Source organism: Sturnira hondurensis, unplaced genomic scaffold (genome assembly GCF_014824575.4).
Source record: "Sturnira hondurensis isolate 20B ecotype Veracruz unplaced genomic scaffold, ASM1482457v3 Scaffold0014854, whole genome shotgun sequence".
Taxonomy (NCBI): Eukaryota; Metazoa; Chordata; class Mammalia; order Chiroptera; family Phyllostomidae; genus Sturnira; species Sturnira hondurensis.
This window is the reverse complement of record NW_028087485.1, coordinates 10,660,616-10,678,382: the sequence shown is the minus strand read 5'-3', so window position 1 is coordinate 10,678,382 and position 17,767 is coordinate 10,660,616. Positions and strand designations below refer to the sequence as shown.

Genomic DNA, 17,767 nt, shown 5'->3' with positions numbered 1-17,767 from the left:
TGTTTTTTCTTATTTGATCTTAGAGGGAGGGGGAGGGAAGGAGAAAGGGAAAGAGAGAAACAGTGATGTGAGAGAGAAACATCAATTGATTGTCTTTCATACACACCCCAACCAACCAACCAGGACCTGACTCACAACCTTTTGGTGTGCTAGGTGATGCTCCAACTAACTGAGTTACGCCCGTCAGGCCTTCGTTCTATTTTTAAAATGAGATTAACTTGATGAGGTTTTATCTATAATCAGGTGTGAAAGAATTGAAAAGGAAGTATATTTCTCATCATGTAATTCAGTGTTATTCAATACTTAGCCTGTACCCCTCCTCAAGTCTCCTCAATTAGGAGTAATACCCAACTTAAGTAAACAGTGGCCAGGACTGGGCGGGCACTTAGCTCATGGAGTCAAGAAGGGAGTGGAGAGTATGGTGCCATTGGTACTAGGAGCTCCCTCAAGGACTCAGTCAGGGACAGTGCAGGTAGGGAGTTTCACCAGACCTGACCCCACTCGTGTCCTGCCCTTTCTGTGACCCCAGCTGCTAGACCTGATGCACACCCTGCACACTCGGGCGGCCTCTATCTACAGCTCATGGGCGGAGGAGCAGCGCCACCTGGAGACATGCGGCCAGAAAATCGAAGCAGATTCTCGCACCCTCTGGGCCCACTGCTGGTGCCCTTTATTGCAGGGTAAACCTTGGGGGAGCAGGCAGGGCAGGGGCAGAGGTGGGCCTGGAGCTTGGGAAGTACCAGGGCCAGGATGCCTGAAGGATCCTGAGCCTGTTCTTGCTCTCAGGTATTGCCTGCCTGTGCTGTGATGCCCGGCGCCAAGTGCGAATGCAGGCACTGACCTACCTGCAGCGAGCACTACTGGTACATGATCTGCAAAAGCTAGACGCCCTGGAGTGGGAGGCCTGTTTCAACAAGGTAGGACTTCCCTCTAGTCTTAAGGTCAAGTTTAGATCCTTAAGACAAGGCAAGTAAGACAGCCTGAAGAGCCCCTAATGTCAACCCTCAGCCTGTATCATACCTTCCCTTCTGCTCAGTACCCATCCACCCCAGCCCTTGGCTTCCTTGGGGCAAGGCTGCTAGCTGACCCTTCTAGAAGATATTGGCAATTTACCCACCAGGTGCTGTTTCCTCTACTGACCAAGCTGTTGGAGAACATCAGCCCTGCAGATGTGGGTGGGATGGAGGAGACCCGGATGAGGGCCTGCACGCTGCTCTCTAAGGTACTCCTTACCACCGTGTACCCACTCACTCTCCTGCCTTTTCACAAGGAAGGAAGCCAAGGCTTTTGGTAGGACATAAGAGATGCAAGTAGGTGTTTAGGACCCCAGCTGATGAGACTTAGCAATACTTAAGCAACTGGGAGGATTCTGGGATTCAGAGGGATCTGATCTAAGATTCCCATACAAGATAGGGCAGGCTTGTCTCCCAGCCCTGGAGAGGAGTATCGAAGGCTCCTGCCTTACCCTTGGCTGAAAGGGGCCGGTGGGCCATAGGTCTTCCTGCAGCACCTGTCTCCACTGCTGTCACTCTCTACCTTTGCTGCCCTGTGGCTGACCATCTTGGACTTCATGGACAAGTACATGCACGCAGGTTCCAGTGACTTACTGGTACGTTCTACCTCATCTTGACCTCTGCTGCCTGCTTTCTCTCCCACCTGCTGGGAAGACTTACTGTTTCCCCCTTTTTGGCTACATCCTTCTTAACCATATTCCCCCATGCCCTCTTTCCTGTTCTCATGGACCCACTGCCACCTGTAGTCAGAGGCCATCCCTGAGTCTCTGAAGAACATGCTCCTGGTGATGGACACAGCAGAGATTTTCCACAGTGCAGATACCCGAGGAGGCAGCCCCTCAGCCCTCTGGGAAATCACCTGGGAGCGGATTGACTATTTTCTGCCCCACCTAAGAGATGAGCTCTTCAAGCAGACTGTCATCCAGGGTAGGGGGCTCAGCCCAACTTCCTCAAAGTCTGGAGCTCACTAGTTCTCTGGGTTCTATGTGGGTGGGAAAACTGGTGGGTAGTCAGGGTTTTGCCTGAAAAAAAGCACTTCGAGTTGCTATCTCTATTCTTTGCCATCCCCAGACCCCATGCCTATGGAGCCTCATGGCCAGAAACCTCTGGCCTCAGCCCACCTGACTCCTGCTGCTGGGGACACCAGGATACCTGGCCATCCACCTCCCCCAGAGATGCCCTCTGAACTGGGGGCCTGTGGTGAGTCCCTCTGGTCCAGCCTGCTGGGTGTTGAGCAGGAAACGGGGAGCCTAAGAGGCCCAGAGTAGTGTGGAATTGCTGCTGAGCATGGACTGTGAGCCAGGGAAAGAGGGGAACCAGGGAATCCTGTTTGCTGCCTCTTCCTTTCATAAATGGCAGGACCAAATAAGCCATGATGAGCTAGCTGCTTGAGATGTCTCAGGCTTGGGAAAAGGAGGCTGGGTCTGGGACTTGAAGAATATGCAGAGGTTGCCATTCAGGGATGCTGAAAATAAAGACCAGACCAAAACTAACTTGATTAGAAGTACAGCAAAGAAGGGTAGAGATAAGGTAGCTGGGCATTCAGATGACTTTCAAGGGAGACTCCCAACTATTTCACTCACGGCAACAGGGAGGAGTACAGGTTGGGATGAGAGAGTGACTGCAGCCACCTTACTCTCCCTGTAGACTTTGAGAAGCCCGAGGGCCCCCGACCTGGCAACAGCAGCTCCTCTGGATCACCAGTGGCGTGTAGCCCCAGCAGGCTGAGCCCTACCCCAGATGGGCCTTCACCCCTGGCTCAGCCCCCACTGATCCTGCAGCCCTTGGCCTCCCCACTACAGGTGGGCGTGCCACCCATGACTCTGCCCATTATCCTCAACCCTGCTCTTATTGAAGCCACCTCACCAGTGCCCCTCCTGGCCACACCCCGCCCTACAGACCCCATGACCACCTCCGAGGTCAACTAAAACAGGCCCCTCAGAAATCAGGACCAGGACTACCAGGCTGTCCCTGCCCCCCACCTCCAGCTGTCCCAGGGGCCACAAACTCTTCAGGCCCAGCCCAAGATATCGCTGCTACTAGTATGAGGATCTGGAAAAAACTTTTGTAACCCTTCCTGGGACCCACGATCAGGCTGCAGGACCTTCTTTTCTGCTCTCCATTCTTGGGAGTCCAACCTGAGAGCACACTCAGGTATCGCCTGCAGCCTGGCAGCTCTGGGGAGGCATCACTGTGCCAGCCCTGCCGTGCCTGTCCTCGTGCCCTCCTCCCCTCTCCCCGTGGTCAGGCATTGAGAGCCAAGCTAACCACTCTGCACTTTGTTTCCCTCTCCCATCACCACTCCCATCAGCCCTGGGCCACCTCCTCCAATTCTTCCTTTTTTATTAATTAGTTGGTCAGTTTGGAGAGATGATTGGCACCATGGAAGGTGGGCAGATGGGGCTGGACGGGGGACTGCCCACAGGAGCATGTACATATGGAAAAAACAGGACAACAATGGACTTTTTATGATGTAATAAATGTCTTAGTACCATCATCAATGCCTTTCCCTCTGGTTTCTTTCTTGAACTTGTGGGCCCTGTGTTATTAGGATCCCCAGGCCTTGGACCCTGCATGACCAGAAGTGACACTCTTGAACCTAGCAACAGTCTGGCCCATGTGGCCCCTGGCCACCAGGAGGCTGAGGTCAGGATCCCTTTCCCACTGCTGCTGCCCAACCACCACCATCAGCTCAGCAGTGTTCCCTTGTCACCAGGGATGTGCCAGGCGTTTGGGCAGTGGTCCTCTTCTCAACTGCTCCAAGGGCGACACCTGAGACAACACAGGCTGAGGTCAAAGGGAAACCTGAGCCAAGCTGTAGTTAATTCAGCAGTCTCCCCTCTGATGTGCCTCAGGGTCCAGGAGCACAGCCTGTGGGGCTTAGGAGGTAGGCCATCTTGCCCACAGCTGTGATCATGTGTATCTGGGCACTGGGCATTCATTTTGGCCCCAAACTGAGAAGGGACTATTTTTTCCAGCCCACAGCCTCCATCCATCTCAGTCACTGAAGTGTGATTGGAAAACCCCTCCCCTTCCTTCCCTTTGCATCAGGTGAGGTGGGAGTGTACATATGGCCCCTGCAGGGCTTCGGTACTATGGCTGGGATGCAGAATGCTATATACTAAGCTTTCCCAGTTAAAGCATCTACATCATCTTGGCTCCTCCTCCATAATGGCCCCACCCCCATGTGGGTGAAGGCTGGGCAGAGAGTGGTACCCTGTTGTACTACCAGCTGACCTCCTCATAGAGAGTTAGGAGCACTCACCCTCTTCATTTGGGCCCCAGGTGGCTTTGTGATCATTCAGCACCTGGGGCTTCCCTTTGCTCAGCACAACCACGTGGATGTTGCTGGGAGTTTGGACCTCTGGGCCTCCCTCAGGTATATCAATAGAAAAGGATGCCTTGGGCCCTGGCTGGTGCGGCTCAGTGGATTGAACGCTGGCCTGCAAACCAAAGGGTCGCCAGTTTGAATACCAGTCTGCACATGGTATTCAAACTGGGTTGTGGGCCAGATCACCACTTGGGGGTGTATGAGGGGAAACCACACATTGACGTTTCTCTCCTTCTCCCTCCCTGAAAATAAATAAATGGAGCTTAAGGAATAAAAAAGCCTGGCTGGTCTAGCTCAGTAGATTGAGCTCCAGCTGCAAACCACTGGTTCAATTCCCAGTCAGGGCACATGCCTGGGTTTCAGGCCAGGTCCCCAGTGGGGGTCATGTGGGAGGTGGCCACACATTGATGTTTCTCTTCCTCTCTTTCTCCCTCCCTTCCCCTCTCTCTAAAAATAAATCTTTAAATACACACACACAGGCTACTAAACCTCATATTTTAAAACATGTTGAGAACACTTACCTTGGCCTACAGTTGGGCAAAATCATTTGACGCAAGGAATGCACTGTAGAGTATCAGTTGCATACCCTCATTCTCACGTGGCTGATGGGGGCTGGGACTTGCTGCTGTTGTGCAGCAGCAAGTGTCATACATGTCCCTAGCAAGCATGTCCCTAGCCTGGGAATAGAAGAAAACGCAAAATTCAAAGTATGATATCTACTGAATGCATATCACTTTCACAGTATTATAAAGTTGGAAAATCTTAAGTTGAACCATTGTAAGTCGGGAACATCGATACATACATTTTTTTGTAGCCTCAGGAGAAATAGAAGGGTTTAACATCTGAAGAAACAAGCTATATTACCTAGTGAACTAAGAATTCATTAGAAAATGGAAAGAGATGCACACAACCAAGAATAGATTATATGAATAGAAAATGTGAATTTTCTACGCACATAAGAAGAATATCAGGAAGAGTGAATGAATCATTAGGTTTTGTGGGAGTCAAAAGGTACACATGGTTTTCTACTGGGGGGTGCTGGTGTCCCTAACCCCTGCATCGTTCAAGGGCCAACCACACAGAATTAGCTACAATGGACACACGCCTCCCCTCCCCCTGCCCCACCAAAAAATAAATAGGAACATCAAAAAGTATGGTTATATCAGCTCTTGGGTATTTACCTTTGCTTAGGGCTCACTGCCTGGGAGGCCATTGGCCTTAAGGAAGCAGAATCTCTGAGCCCCTGAGCTTCAGTTGAGAAAAAACTTCAGTTCAAGTAAACAATTTATCACCCCCTCCTTGAAATATTCTTCACTTGGCTTCTGAGACACTGGTTTTCCTTGGTTCTCCCCTACCTCACTAGCTATGCCTTTTTAATTTCCTGTGTTGGCTCCTCCTTATCTCCAGCCTCTGAACATTAGAACGCCCCAGGGCTGAGTCCTGGTCTGCAAGTCCTTTCTCTGCACTCAATTGCTGGGTATTGCTGTTCACTGTCAAGACTTGAAATAGCATTCATCACACTGACTTCATGTCCAGCTACCCCCTTGGTTTCCACTTGTATGCCTCATAGCCTGCCACACAAACTTAAAAGGAAAAATTCTTGATTACCTCCCTACAAATCTGCTCCTGCCCCCGTCTGCCTCATATACCTAAAAGACAACTCCATTCTTCTAGGTTCTTATGCCAAATCGACCCCCTGTTTTCTCACATTAGACATTCAGTTGCTCAGCAAATCTGGTTGTTTCCATCTTTCAAATGTACCTAGAACATGTGACTACTTACCACTATCCTCATCCACTACCACCCAAGTCTAAGCCACCACAGGCCTACCAGTCACCCTCCTGAATTCTAGTCTCCACACTGAAACCAAATATCTCTTTTTAAAACATGTCATATCATTGTCCCTCTTTGCTCAAAATCTGCTAATGGCTTTTCATCTCATTCAGAATAAAATCCAAATTCCTTTCTTTGTCCCACCTACCTAGTTTTCTTGCTGTTCCTCAAATATGCCAGACATTTGTATCAGCCCTTTACACTGCTAGTTTCTCCGCCTGGATGTTCTTCCCCCAGGTACCCACGTAATTCCCTCCTGCACTTTTCAAATGTTAACCAGAAAAACCTTCCCCGCCTGCTACACACAAAATCCATCTCACTCTTTACCCCCTTACCTACTTTATTTTTCTTCATAGCACTTATCACCAGTGGACATACTATACCTTGATTTTTATCTGCAGATAAGGACATTGTTTTCTGGAGTAGGCCCTCAACACTTGGTGAATGAACAGAGTGAGTTTACGGTGCCTCTGCTGTGGGCCAACTGGTAGGGCTACATATGAAAACATGATCATGAGGTTGGGAATTACTGGAACAAACAAGGAAAAGTTTTCTTAAGTCCAGATAGTTGAGGCTATAGCAACTGATAATAAATTTTGAGTCAGTTAAAATTTCCAGGCCAACATTGGGAATTGTTGGAGCTGACTTATGGATTGACAAGGGGCTTCATTATACTATTCTCTCGGTTCTTTGTGTTTTATACAAATTTGTAGGGAAAAAACTTCTCATCCTAGAGTTAACAGACTACCTTTGAATTCTTGTTCTCTTTCTTAGCTATATTACTTCACCTCTTCGAGACTTAATTTCTTCATCAGTAAAGAAGGTAATATTTATCTCTTAAGGTTGTTGGGAGGAAGAACAAAAACTTATACTAAACTACCGTAATATAGAACCTGTCGCATTCCATCTGTGGGCAAGATGAAGAGGAAGGGGAAGTAATAGGAATTAGAGAGGTCAAGTCCAGGGCCGTAATAGTCTCCCTTTATGCAGAGCTAGTGTAGACCTATAACCTATAATTTCATTATTAAGAAGGTCGGGGAAAGTTGCAGAAAAGATCTAAAACAACATCCTGGGTTGGATTGGAGTCCAGAGTAGGTTGACTCCAGGAATGGGGGTTACTCATGGCACCTCCTGAAGAGAAACTCTGCTAAGCAGAGATGCCTAGACTTGGAGTCAGTGCTTTTTAAAATCCTGCACTGACCTTGTTGTCACTAGAAGTGTACAAGCAGACACTGGGCACTCCTAAACAAAAGGCAATCTCCTGCATCAAACAAGATTTGAACTATTAAGGTTATGGATGCCTTTTCAATTCTAATATTCCAAATCTCTGTAATGGATGAGCAAAGCCTTTCCAGGTGCAGAGCTCCTAAACCCCTCGGCTCAGTCAAGTCTGAAAGTCTGGCTTGCTGTGAACCTGCCATTTATAGAATAAGTTTTAGATCCAGATTGTCTCTTCCACAGGAGTTAGAAATTGAGGATGAGGCAGAAATCAGGACTTCCAGCCAAGATGGAGGCTTAGGTTAGTACACTTTGCCTCCCCACACAACCAAAAGAAGGACAACAAATTTAAAAACAACCAGAACTGCCAAAAAATTGAACTGCGTGGAAGTCTGACAACCAAGGAGCTAAAGAAAGAACATGCATCCAGACTGGTAGGAGGGATGGAGATGAGCGGCCAGGTGGGGAGGACTCTCTGCAAGGACTCTCCACTAGGCAGAGGCTGAAGGAAGGGCAGGCAAGGTGGCAACTGACAGAGCAGGTGGTCCCATGTTTGCGTGCGGATAAACCGGGAGGAACAACTGGGGAGCGAGACAGACCTCTCAACTGAGGGCTCCAGCATGGGGAAATGAAGCCTCAAACCTCTGACTGAAAACACCTGTGGGGGTTGAGGAGGCAGCAGGAGAAACTCCCAGCCTTACAGAAGAGTTCATATGAGAGACCTACAGGGTCCTAGAATGCACACAAACCCAACCATCCAGGAATCAGCACCAGAAGGGGCTCACTTTGCTTGTGCGAAGCAGGGGAACTGACTGAAAACTGGCAGAGAGCAGAGCAAGGTCCGGCGTTCCCTCTCAACCCCTCCCCCACAAACAGCTCCATGAGGCAGCCATGGGGGTGGCCCCGCCCTGGTGAACACCTAAGGCTCCACTCCTTATACATAGCAGGCAGGCTGAGACAATTAAAAAAAAAAAACAATGGCCCAAATGAAAGAACAGATCAAAGCTCCAGAAAAAGAACTAAGCAATGAAGACATAGCCAACCTCTCAGATGCACATTTCAAAACACTGGTGATCAGGATGCTCACAAAAATGGTTGAGTGTGGTCACAAAAATAGGGGAAAAAATGAAGGCTATGAAAAGTCAAATAAAGGAAAATATATAGTGAACCAATAGTGATGGGAAGAAAAGTGGGACTCAAATCAATGGTTTGGACCAGAAGGAAGAAATAAACAATCAAAAAAATGAAGTAACAAGAATTCAAATAAAATGAGGAGAGGCTTAGGAAGCTCCAGGACAACTTTAAACGTTCCAACATCCAAATTATAGGGGTGCCAGAGGAGAAGAGGAAGAGCAACAAATTGAAAATTTATTTGAAAAAAATAATGGAGGAGAACTTTCTCAATCTGGCAAAGGAAATAGACTTCCTGGAAGTCCAGAAAGCTCAGAGAGTCCCAATGAAATTGGACCCAAAGAGAAACACACCAAGGCACATCATAATTACATTACCCAAAATTAAAGATAGGGAGAGAATCTTAAAAGCAGCAAGAAAAAAGGAGACAGTTACCTACAAAGGAGTGCCCATAAGAGTATCAGCTGATTTCTCAAAAGAAACTTGACAGGCAAGAAGGGGCTGGAAAAAAGTATTCCAAGCCATGAAAAGCAAGGAGCTCCATCCAAGATAAATCTATCCAGCAAAGCTATCATTTAGATGGAAGGGCAGATAAAGTGCTTCCCAGATATGGTCAAGTGAAAGGAGTTCGCCATCACCAAGCCCATGAACTGTTAAAGGGACTTATCTAAGAAAAAGATAAAAATATGAACAGTAAAATGACAACAAACTCACAACTATTAACAACCAAAGCTAAAAAATACAAAAACAAACAGCTAGAATAGGAACAGAATCACAGAAGTGGAGATTACATGGAGGGTTATCAGCAGGGGAGTGGGAGGGAGGTGGGGGCGAAAAGGTACAGGGAATGAGTAGCATAAATGGTAGGTAGAAAATAGGGGGAGGTTAAGAATGGTATAGGAAATGGAGAAGCCAAATAACTTATAAGTATGACCCACGTACATGAACTAAAGGTGGGGGAAAGCAGGTGGGAGGAGGTATGCAGGGTGCAGGGGAATAAACGGACAATTGTAATAGCATAATCAATTATATATATAACATATAATACACACACACACACACATAAAGAAAAAGAAGCAGGATGATTACGGAGTCTCCTTGCGGCTCCAGAGAGGCCGCCAGGTGGCGCTCTGGCACGACTGCAACGACAACTTCCTTCCTCTTCCCCTAATTCTTCCCGGTAGCTGGGCCCTGCTCCAGGCGGGGGATCGGAGGGTTAGGGTCCAACAGCTTCCTCTTGGGGTTCCCCGGCTTCAGAAGTGACCAAGCGTTAGGCACAGCATAAGCCGAGTAGCAGTGGGGGCTGCCAGCTGTTAGAAGCAGGCCTGGATGAGTAAGGACACTGGAGTCGGGGCCCTGGGCCGGGGGTTGCGCTCTTTTAGCTTATCCCACCTTCAGCTGTTCTCCCCGCGAGAGCCCGCGCCTTCTGACAGTCACCTCCACTCCCCGCGCCCGGTGAATACTTTCCCCTAAAGGACACGCCTTAGTCGCTCCTGATTGGCTGTGGGCGTACGGAGTTAAACTTTCAGCCAAAGAGAAAGGGCAGGGGGCGTGACGTAGGAAACGTCACGGGAATTCCCCCCTCCCGGGGGCGGAAATGGGGATTTCCCCACTGGAGCCTGAGTGACCCAAGAGGTGTCACGACCCGTCCGAGGTGGGTCGGGCCGGGAGAGAAGCCGGAACCGGAGCCGCCGCCGCGGTGAGTGGCCGGGTTCAAACCCCTGGGTGGCCGAGACACCGGGAAGGGCGGGAGGGCCGGTAACTGACGGAGCCCCAGGACTGGAGAGCGGCAAATGAACACACACGCAGGGGATGCACACGAACAAGATACCAGGATACACAGCTCGACATTCTTGTACAAAGACACGCGGGCCCGAACGTGGTCGCCGAATGCACAGCATCGTCCATGTATTCACACTCGCACACACGTACACACGTACACACACAAACATGCTCACCCGTTCACAGGTGCCTGGACCCATAGTGTTCACGTACAAACTTCAAAGATATTCACCTGTGCCCTTACTTATCAAGACTAACTCAAACGTGTTCACACTGAGAAGATCAAGCTCGCCTGTAGCACACGCATGTTGATGCCACGCACACACCACACGCACGCCAGCACATGGGCCGAAATACATTTGTAAACCTGTGATAGAGATACACGTGTACTACACACTGGGACTGGGGTAGAGGCGTGTGGGAATCAACCAGTGTCGATGTGTTTTGGGGAGAAGGGTCCATCCCAAGAAGGAGAAACACCTTTCCTCCCCGCCCCCCACGCCGCCCCAGGCCCCAAGAGACTGGCTCTTGGGGCAGAACCCCGGGGCCCCCCAATAGGAAGAGCCCCCGCCTACAGGCCTTCGGGGAGAAGGCCATCTTACAGCAGGAATGTCCCCTCAAAAGCCCCCGGGTGAATCAGCCATGGCCTCCCTCTGGGTAGAAAATCCCAAGGTTGCTCCTGGGTGGGGGAGGGGAAGAGGGTAGGAGGCGGGACTCGTCCACGACTAGGAGCCTCCCCGGGCCTCGAAAGACCCTCTAGTCCCGGACACCTGCCCTGGAGGGAGGAGGGGGGCCTAACTTCCACCGGCGCTTCCCTGGGTCTGGATGCCCCTCTTCCCGCAAAGACTCAGGGTGTCCACCGACCACTGCCGACCTGGCGCCCCTCCCGCCGCAGGGGCGTGGACAGTTGCGTCATTTCCAGGCCCGCCCCCTCCGGCCCCGCCTCCCCTTGGTATTTTCGGGACTTTCCTAAGCTGTTCTAACTTTCCTGCCCCTTCCCCGGCCCAGCCCAGCTTCGGGTCTCGCCCTCCACCGGATCTCTCCCGCCACACCCGGACGGGTGGCTGGAGGAGATCCGACCCTCCCCCAAATCTGGGCCCCCTCTCCCCCCACTCCGGACCTGATCTGTTTCTCTCCCGCCACTCCCTCCTACCTAAGGCGGACGCCTGAAACTCTGGGAAAGAGAACCCGGCCGGAGCCACCGGACAGCACTGGGCCTAGCCCACAGACATGGAGAATTGCTACGGCCCAGTGAGTCACTTCTGGCCCCAGAGCCAGTCGGCTGCCCCACCACTGTGTTTGTCTGCTTGTCTGCCGATGGGCCGGAGTCCCCTCTCTGCTCCCCTACACCTGTGATGCCCTCAGATGATCTCGGCCTGCCTGTTAGTCAATTTCTCTGTCTGCAGACTGCTTCTAATGGGAGCTCTGGGCTTGAGGAGGAGAGGGGGTGATTACCGAGACTGAGAGAGCTGGGAGTTGGAGGGCCCTGGGGGTGGCTCAGAATCAGCCGACAGCCCCATCTGCCTCCAAACTAGGGTCTGGATGGCATTATTGAATATGATGATTTCAAATTCAACCAGTCCATGATGGAGCCCAAGGAGCCGGCCCCAGAGACAAGTAAGTAAATCTTCTAACCTCCCCTTGCCTTAGAGGGTGGGAGAGGGAGGAGCATGTGCCTTCTGCCTTGGGGAGGGGTTCAGAGATCCTGGATCAGCAAGGCCCCTCTGTCCTCAGCTGATGGACCCTACCTGGTGATTGTGGAACAGCCTAAGCAGGTGAGTGAGTGGAAGGGATGGTATGGGGCTGCTCAGCTTTGGAGGCAAATGGGGTTGTTGTAGCTGGGTGGCCATGGGGAGGGTCACTGACCACAGAAGCCACTTTGGGTTGGGATAGCCATGATTCAAGATGGACACTAACCAGTCATTACGCTCACTGCTGGCAGAGGGGGTAGCTGGCTCTGGGGTAGGGGTGGGGGGAATCTCTCCTGGTCACACTGTCACTCTACCCTGGGACCTTCAGCGAGGCTTCCGATTTCGATATGGCTGTGAAGGCCCCTCCCATGGAGGATTGCCAGGTGCCTCCAGTGAAAAGGGCCGGAAGACTTATCCCACCGTGAAGGTGAGCAAGGATGGTGCCTGAGGGTGGGATAGTGGACAGTGTACCAGGGGTCCTATTGACAACCCTCTACCCTCCCAGATCTGTAACTACGAGGGACCAGCCAAGATCGAAGTGGACCTGGTAACACACAGTGACCCACCTCGTGCTCACGCCCACAGCCTGGTGGGCAAGCAGTGCTCGGAACTGGGGGTCTGCGCCGTGTCTGTGGGGCCCAAGGACATGACTGCCCAGTAGGTGCCCCCTACCCCTGGCTCCCACTGGCATGCCCCTCATTGTCTGCCAGTCCTAGGCTCCAGCCTACCTCTCTGAGCCTAGCATCTCACCCAAGGGAGAGACTTAAGTTGGCCCCAGAACCCAAGGCCCCAAGTGAAAACCAGAAAAACTTCCTAGAGGAAGTAGAGCAGTGGGGCGGGTGCCTCAGGAGGAAAGAACTGCCTGCAATACTTCTGACTCTCCCTCCCCCACCCAGATTTAACAACCTAGGCGTCCTGCATGTGACCAAGAAGAACATGATGGAGATTATGATACAAAAACTTCAGAGGCAGAGACTCCGCTCCAGGCCCCAGGGCCTTACGGGTATGGTGGGCAGGGAGGAAGTCCCGGGAGGTGGTCATGGAAGGAGTAGAGAAGGAGGAAGAATCCAGAGGTCACACCATGCCCACCACACAGAGGCCGAGCGGCGGGAGCTGGAGCAGGAGGCCAAGGAGTTGAAAAAGGTGATGGATCTGAGTATTGTGCGGCTGCGCTTTTCTGCCTTCCTTCGGGCCAGTGACGGCTCCTTCTCCCTGCCCCTGAAGCCCGTGATCTCCCAGCCCATCCACGATAGCAGTGAGTACCTTGATGACCTGGGGCATGATACCTGGGTGTCAGAGGGAACATGAAAAGCAACCTCAAGCTGTGGAGTCAGTTAGGCCTGGGTTGGAACTTGGCCTCACCACGTATGAGCTGAAGGATCTCAAGCAAGTCATGTTCCCTCTCTGAGTATGGCTTCTTCTGTCTTGGGTAAATGACAGTACTAGTGGCTTATTTACCTCTTAGCGTTGTTCAGATGACGCCTGAAAGCACCTATCTCTGTTGCTGGGCCATGACTCTTATATCATCTCAAGTAATTGATCTCTCCCCCCCCCACAGAGTCTCCTGGGGCCTCAAATCTGAAGATTTCTCGAATGGACAAGACAGCCGGCTCTGTGCGGGGTGGAGATGAGGTTTATCTGCTTTGCGACAAGGTGCAGAAAGGTGAGGTTGGAGCCAGTGCTGGGAGCTGGGAGTGCTGGGTGTCAGGACTGGGAACCAGGGCAACTTCAGGACACAAGGCCTTGGAGACTCCACTAGGTGCTGTGGCCAAACTTCAGTTTTCCCTGCAGATGACATTGAGGTTCGGTTCTATGAGGATGACGAGAATGGATGGCAGGCCTTTGGGGACTTCTCTCCCACAGATGTTCATAAACAGGTACCCTAGGGACACGGCCAGGGCTGGGGGGGCCATCTAGGCCAAGGCCTTGATGACACCTTATGTCCTCCCTCTCAGTATGCTATTGTGTTCCGGACACCTCCCTATCACAAGATGAAGATTGAGCGCCCTGTGACTGTGTTCCTGCAACTGAAGCGCAAGCGTGGCGGGGACGTCTCTGACTCCAAACAGTTCACCTATTACCCTCTGGTGGAAGGTGGAGTTGGCCTAAAGATCCCAGGGGGGCTGTAAGATGGGGGCTGGGCTGGAAAGTCCCAAGAACTAGATCAGGGCACCCATGAGTCAAGTTAGGAGTAGGGAAGGTCCCAGAAAGAGGTGGTCTCTAAGAGCTAGCCTGAAGATTTTGGGGGAAAGGATGTATACCAACCTGGGGACAGGGTTCTTAAATGACCCGCGACTTGGGGTTCTAACATCTCATTTCCCTCTGCCTCCAGACAAGGAGGAGGTGCAGCGGAAGCGGAGGAAAGCCTTGCCCACCTTCTCCCAGCCCTTTGGTGGTGGCTCCCACATGGGTGGAGGCTCTGGAGGCTCAGCAGGGGGTTATGGAGGAGCTGGAGGAGGAGGTGAGAGGGCTGGTGGTGAGAAGGATGATAGAGGACGGAGGGGTAAAAGGAGAAGTGGGAGAGGTGATCTGGGAGAGTTCTGGATGCCTCCTACCCACTGACTGCTTGTCTCCACAGGTGGCAGCCTCGGCTTTTTCCCCTCCTCCTTGGCCTACAGCCCCTACCAGTCCGGCTCGGCCCCAATGGGCTGCTACCCGGGAGGCGGGGGTGGGGCACAGATGGCCGCCAGGTCGCCCGGGGATGCTGGGGAGGAAGCAGCAGAGCCCTGCGCGTCCCCCGAGACCTCCCAGAGCAAACCGCATACTCCGGAGCTGCTACAACAAGGTATAGCCCCCGGAATTCAGGGGAGGGAGGACCTACTGGTGGAGGAGGACCTACCCGTGCCCCACGTCCCCTGTCGCCCACAGCCCGAGAGTACAACGCGCGCCTGTTCGGCCTGGCACGGCGCAGTGCCCAAGCCCTGCTTGACTACGGCGTCACAGCAGATGCGCGTGCGCTGCTGGCGGGACAGCGCCACCTGCTGACAGCGCAGGACGAGAACGGAGACACGTAGGTGGGCGGGCGGTGGGGGAAACAGGCTCCCAGGGTCCGGGTCTGAGGTTTAGTGACTCAGGTTCGGTGATTCATGGAAGGTCGTGGGGTGCTCTGGAGTTGAACAAACCCACTTTCAAGTCCGGGCTCGTGATGTACTAGTACTGTTCAAGGTACTTGATATCTTTATACTTCAGCTTTGTCAAGTGTTAAAGGGGCACAATAATCGTGTTTATCTACCTCAAAATGTGCTCAGAAAGGATAAAGTTCAGATGCCGCATTGCCTTTGAAGACGTCTAGGCTCAGCAGGCCCCTCCAAGCAGACAGTGAAGGCTGTGAGGTTTTCAGGGTAGAAGATGCTCTGACCAGCTGGGTGTGCTAAAGCAGAGTGCCCCTCCCCAACCCACAGGCCACTGCACCTGGCCATTATTCACGGGCAGACCAGTGTCATCGAGCAGATAGCCCATGTCATCTACCATGCTCGGCACCTCGGTGTGGTCAACCTCACCAACCACCTGCACCAGGTTAGGGGCCCCTGTTGGCAAGGGGCTGGGGATTGGAAGACAAATGGGTCTAAGCCGTGGGTGGTCCTGGCTCACTTTGCATACATCCCCAGACACCCTTGCACTTGGCCGTGATCACTGGGCAGACCAGCGTGGTGAGCTTCCTGCTGCAGGTAGGTGCAGACCCAGCACTACTGGACCGGCATGGAGACTCAGCGATGCACCTGGCGCTGCGGGCAGGTGCCAGCGCCCCGGACCTGCTGGGTGCACTACTGCAGAGCGGGGTTCCCACCATGTCCCAGCTGTTGCACATGCCAGACTTTGAGGGTGAGTTCTTCACCTCATCTGGGTCAGGGGCAAGGGTAGGGACCAGGGAGGGTAACTGGTGAGAGCCCGGAGTGGACATAGGGTGTGGATATCAGCTGGTTAGGGGGGTCACAGCTGTAAGGAGAGTATCCTGTGTCCTCAGGGCTGTACCCAATACACCTGGCGGTACGTGCCCGAAGCCCTGAGTGCCTGGATCTGCTGGTGGACAATGGGGCTGAAGTGGAGGCTGCAGAGCGGCAGGGGGGGCGAACAGCCCTGCATCTAGCCACAGAGATGGAGGAGCTGCGGTTGGTCACCCATCTGGTCACCAAGGTGAGAATGAGGACTGCGGAGGGGCCGAGGACAAAGGCAGTAGGGCAGTGGCAGGCGGCGCTGTGACCAACCGCTCCCTTGTACCCGCAGCTCCATGCCAACGTGAATGCTCGCACCTTTGCGGGAAACACACCCCTACACCTGGCAGCTGGACTGGGATCCCCAACCCTCACCCGCCTCCTTCTGAAGGCTGGTTAGTCTCACCCTCAGGGGCATGTGAACAAGACGGGGAGGAGAAAAGAGGTACCTCCCAGGGCCCCCACTTTTCAGTCTTGAACTCGAGGCCCCGTGGTACCTCCATCCCCTAGGTGCTGACATCCATGCAGAGAACGAGGAGCCCCTGTGCCCCCTGCCTTCACCTCCCACCTCCGGTAGCGACTCAGATTCTGAGGAGCCTGAGAGGGGCACCCGAAGCAGCTTCCGGGGCCACACGCCTGTTGACCTCACTCGCAGCTCCAAGGTGAGGCCAGCCTGGGACTAGAAGTACCTGGGAACCGGGCATCTGGGCTTAGGGGTGGGGACCAAAGTTTCTGGTACCTGGGCTTAAGTATGGGTGGGAGGAGTCAAGGCTGAGACTGTCTCTCCAGGTGAAGACCTTGCTGCTAAATGCTGCTCAGGACACCGTGGCACGCCCCCTGACCCCGCCCAGCTGTGCAGGTGAGATCTCTTCATTCATGCCTGCTCCCAGCCCCCTGCTCACATGGGAAGGGACCTGCCCTGTCTGCAAGTTACTGTGGGGGAAGAGTGGTGCCCGTACCCACCTCCGGAGGTGACGGGCACATCTCTGTGTGTGTCCCCCTCAGGGCCAGAGCTGCCACTCGAGGACACAGTCCTACAGAACCTGGAGCATCTGCTAGATGGGCCAGAAGCTCAGGGCAGCTGGGCTGAGCTGGCAGAACGGCTCGGGCTGCGCAGTCTGGTGGACACATATCGAAAGACAGCCTCGCCCAGTGGCAGCCTCCTGCGCAGTTACAAGGTCAGTTGGACCTGTCCCCTGGCTGCTTTCCCCATCTCAGATCCCAGGTGCTTCCTTGGCCCCAGGGCTCCTGACCCCACACCTAACTGTAACTGGTTCTCATGCTTTTTCCTCCTCTCTAGCTGGCTGGTGGGAACTTGGGAGGCCTGCTGGAAGCTCTGTCTGACATGGGCCTAGAGGAGGGAGTAAGGCTGCTGAGGGGTCCTGAGGCTCGAGACAAACTGCCCAGCACAGGTAAAAGGGGTCCTACCTAGAAGATCATCTGGGCCTACGGGGTGGGCGACCCGAGGCCTTGACTCTTCCCTGTCCCGCTCCTTGTGTCCATTCCCCCAACAGAAGTGAAAGTGGACAGTGCGTACGGGAGCCAGTCAGTGGAACAGGAGGCCGAGAAGCTAGGCTCACCCCCTGAGCCTCCAGAAGGGCTCTGCCATGGGCACCCCCAGCCTCAGGTGCACTGAACTGCCGTCTGTCTACCAGCCCGCATCCTGGGCCCCTCTGTACAGCATCCCTACCTACTCTAGTCCTTATTTAACACCCCGTGTCCACCCCTCAGTTGGGATAAATAAAGGATTTTCATGGGAAAGGGGGGAGCCTCACCCCCTCCCCAACTTATGGCAGCCCTTCCATGACTTGTCCTACGCTGGCCCCAAGCTAGGCA

General features: G+C 53.0%; 2 protein-coding genes across 13 annotated transcripts in view; both read left to right on the top strand.

Moving 5' to 3' along the window:
- GBF1 (golgi brefeldin A resistant guanine nucleotide exchange factor 1) overlaps positions 1-3,510 on the top strand; it is a 132,375-nt gene extending 128,865 nt beyond the window's left edge. For all 8 annotated transcript variants that reach the window (XM_037064061.1, XM_037064058.1, XM_037064062.1 and 5 more), the window contains 7 exons: positions 530-680; positions 787-917; positions 1,121-1,222; positions 1,496-1,609; positions 1,760-1,940; positions 2,085-2,213; positions 2,661-3,510. In XM_037064061.1, the coding sequence (XP_036919956.1) occupies positions 530-680; positions 787-917; positions 1,121-1,222; positions 1,496-1,609; positions 1,760-1,940; positions 2,085-2,213; positions 2,661-2,941 (1,089 nt within the window). In that variant the 3' untranslated portion in view covers positions 2,942-3,510. The remainder of the gene's footprint in view (positions 1-529; positions 681-786; positions 918-1,120; positions 1,223-1,495; positions 1,610-1,759; positions 1,941-2,084; positions 2,214-2,660) is intronic.
- Positions 3,511-10,119: 6,609 nt separating this feature from the next.
- NFKB2 (nuclear factor kappa B subunit 2) lies at positions 10,120-17,721 on the top strand. Of its 5 annotated transcripts, XM_037064053.1 has the most exons (23): positions 10,120-10,225; positions 11,467-11,559; positions 11,844-11,925; positions 12,043-12,083; positions 12,328-12,426; positions 12,505-12,656; positions 12,896-13,002; positions 13,096-13,254; positions 13,558-13,662; positions 13,791-13,876; positions 13,955-14,093; positions 14,332-14,460; positions 14,578-14,784; positions 14,868-15,009; positions 15,401-15,515; positions 15,608-15,821; positions 15,964-16,133; positions 16,224-16,326; positions 16,442-16,593; positions 16,721-16,790; positions 16,937-17,109; positions 17,232-17,343; positions 17,443-17,721. In XM_037064053.1, exons 2-23 carry the CDS (start codon positions 11,539-11,541, stop codon positions 17,565-17,567), a joined length of 2,703 nt encoding a protein of 900 aa, XP_036919948.1. In that variant the 5' UTR covers positions 10,120-10,225; positions 11,467-11,538; the 3' UTR covers positions 17,568-17,721. The 5 variants fall into 5 exon arrangements, with proteins under 5 accessions (XP_036919948.1, XP_036919949.1, XP_036919947.1 ...); XM_037064054.1 differs by lacking the exon at positions 10,120-10,225 and having other exon boundaries at positions 11,041-11,559; positions 17,446-17,567; XM_037064052.1 differs by lacking the exons at positions 10,120-10,225; positions 11,467-11,559 and adding an exon at positions 11,577-11,690 and having other exon boundaries at positions 14,332-14,457.
- The last annotated feature ends 46 nt before the right edge of the window (positions 17,722-17,767 follow it).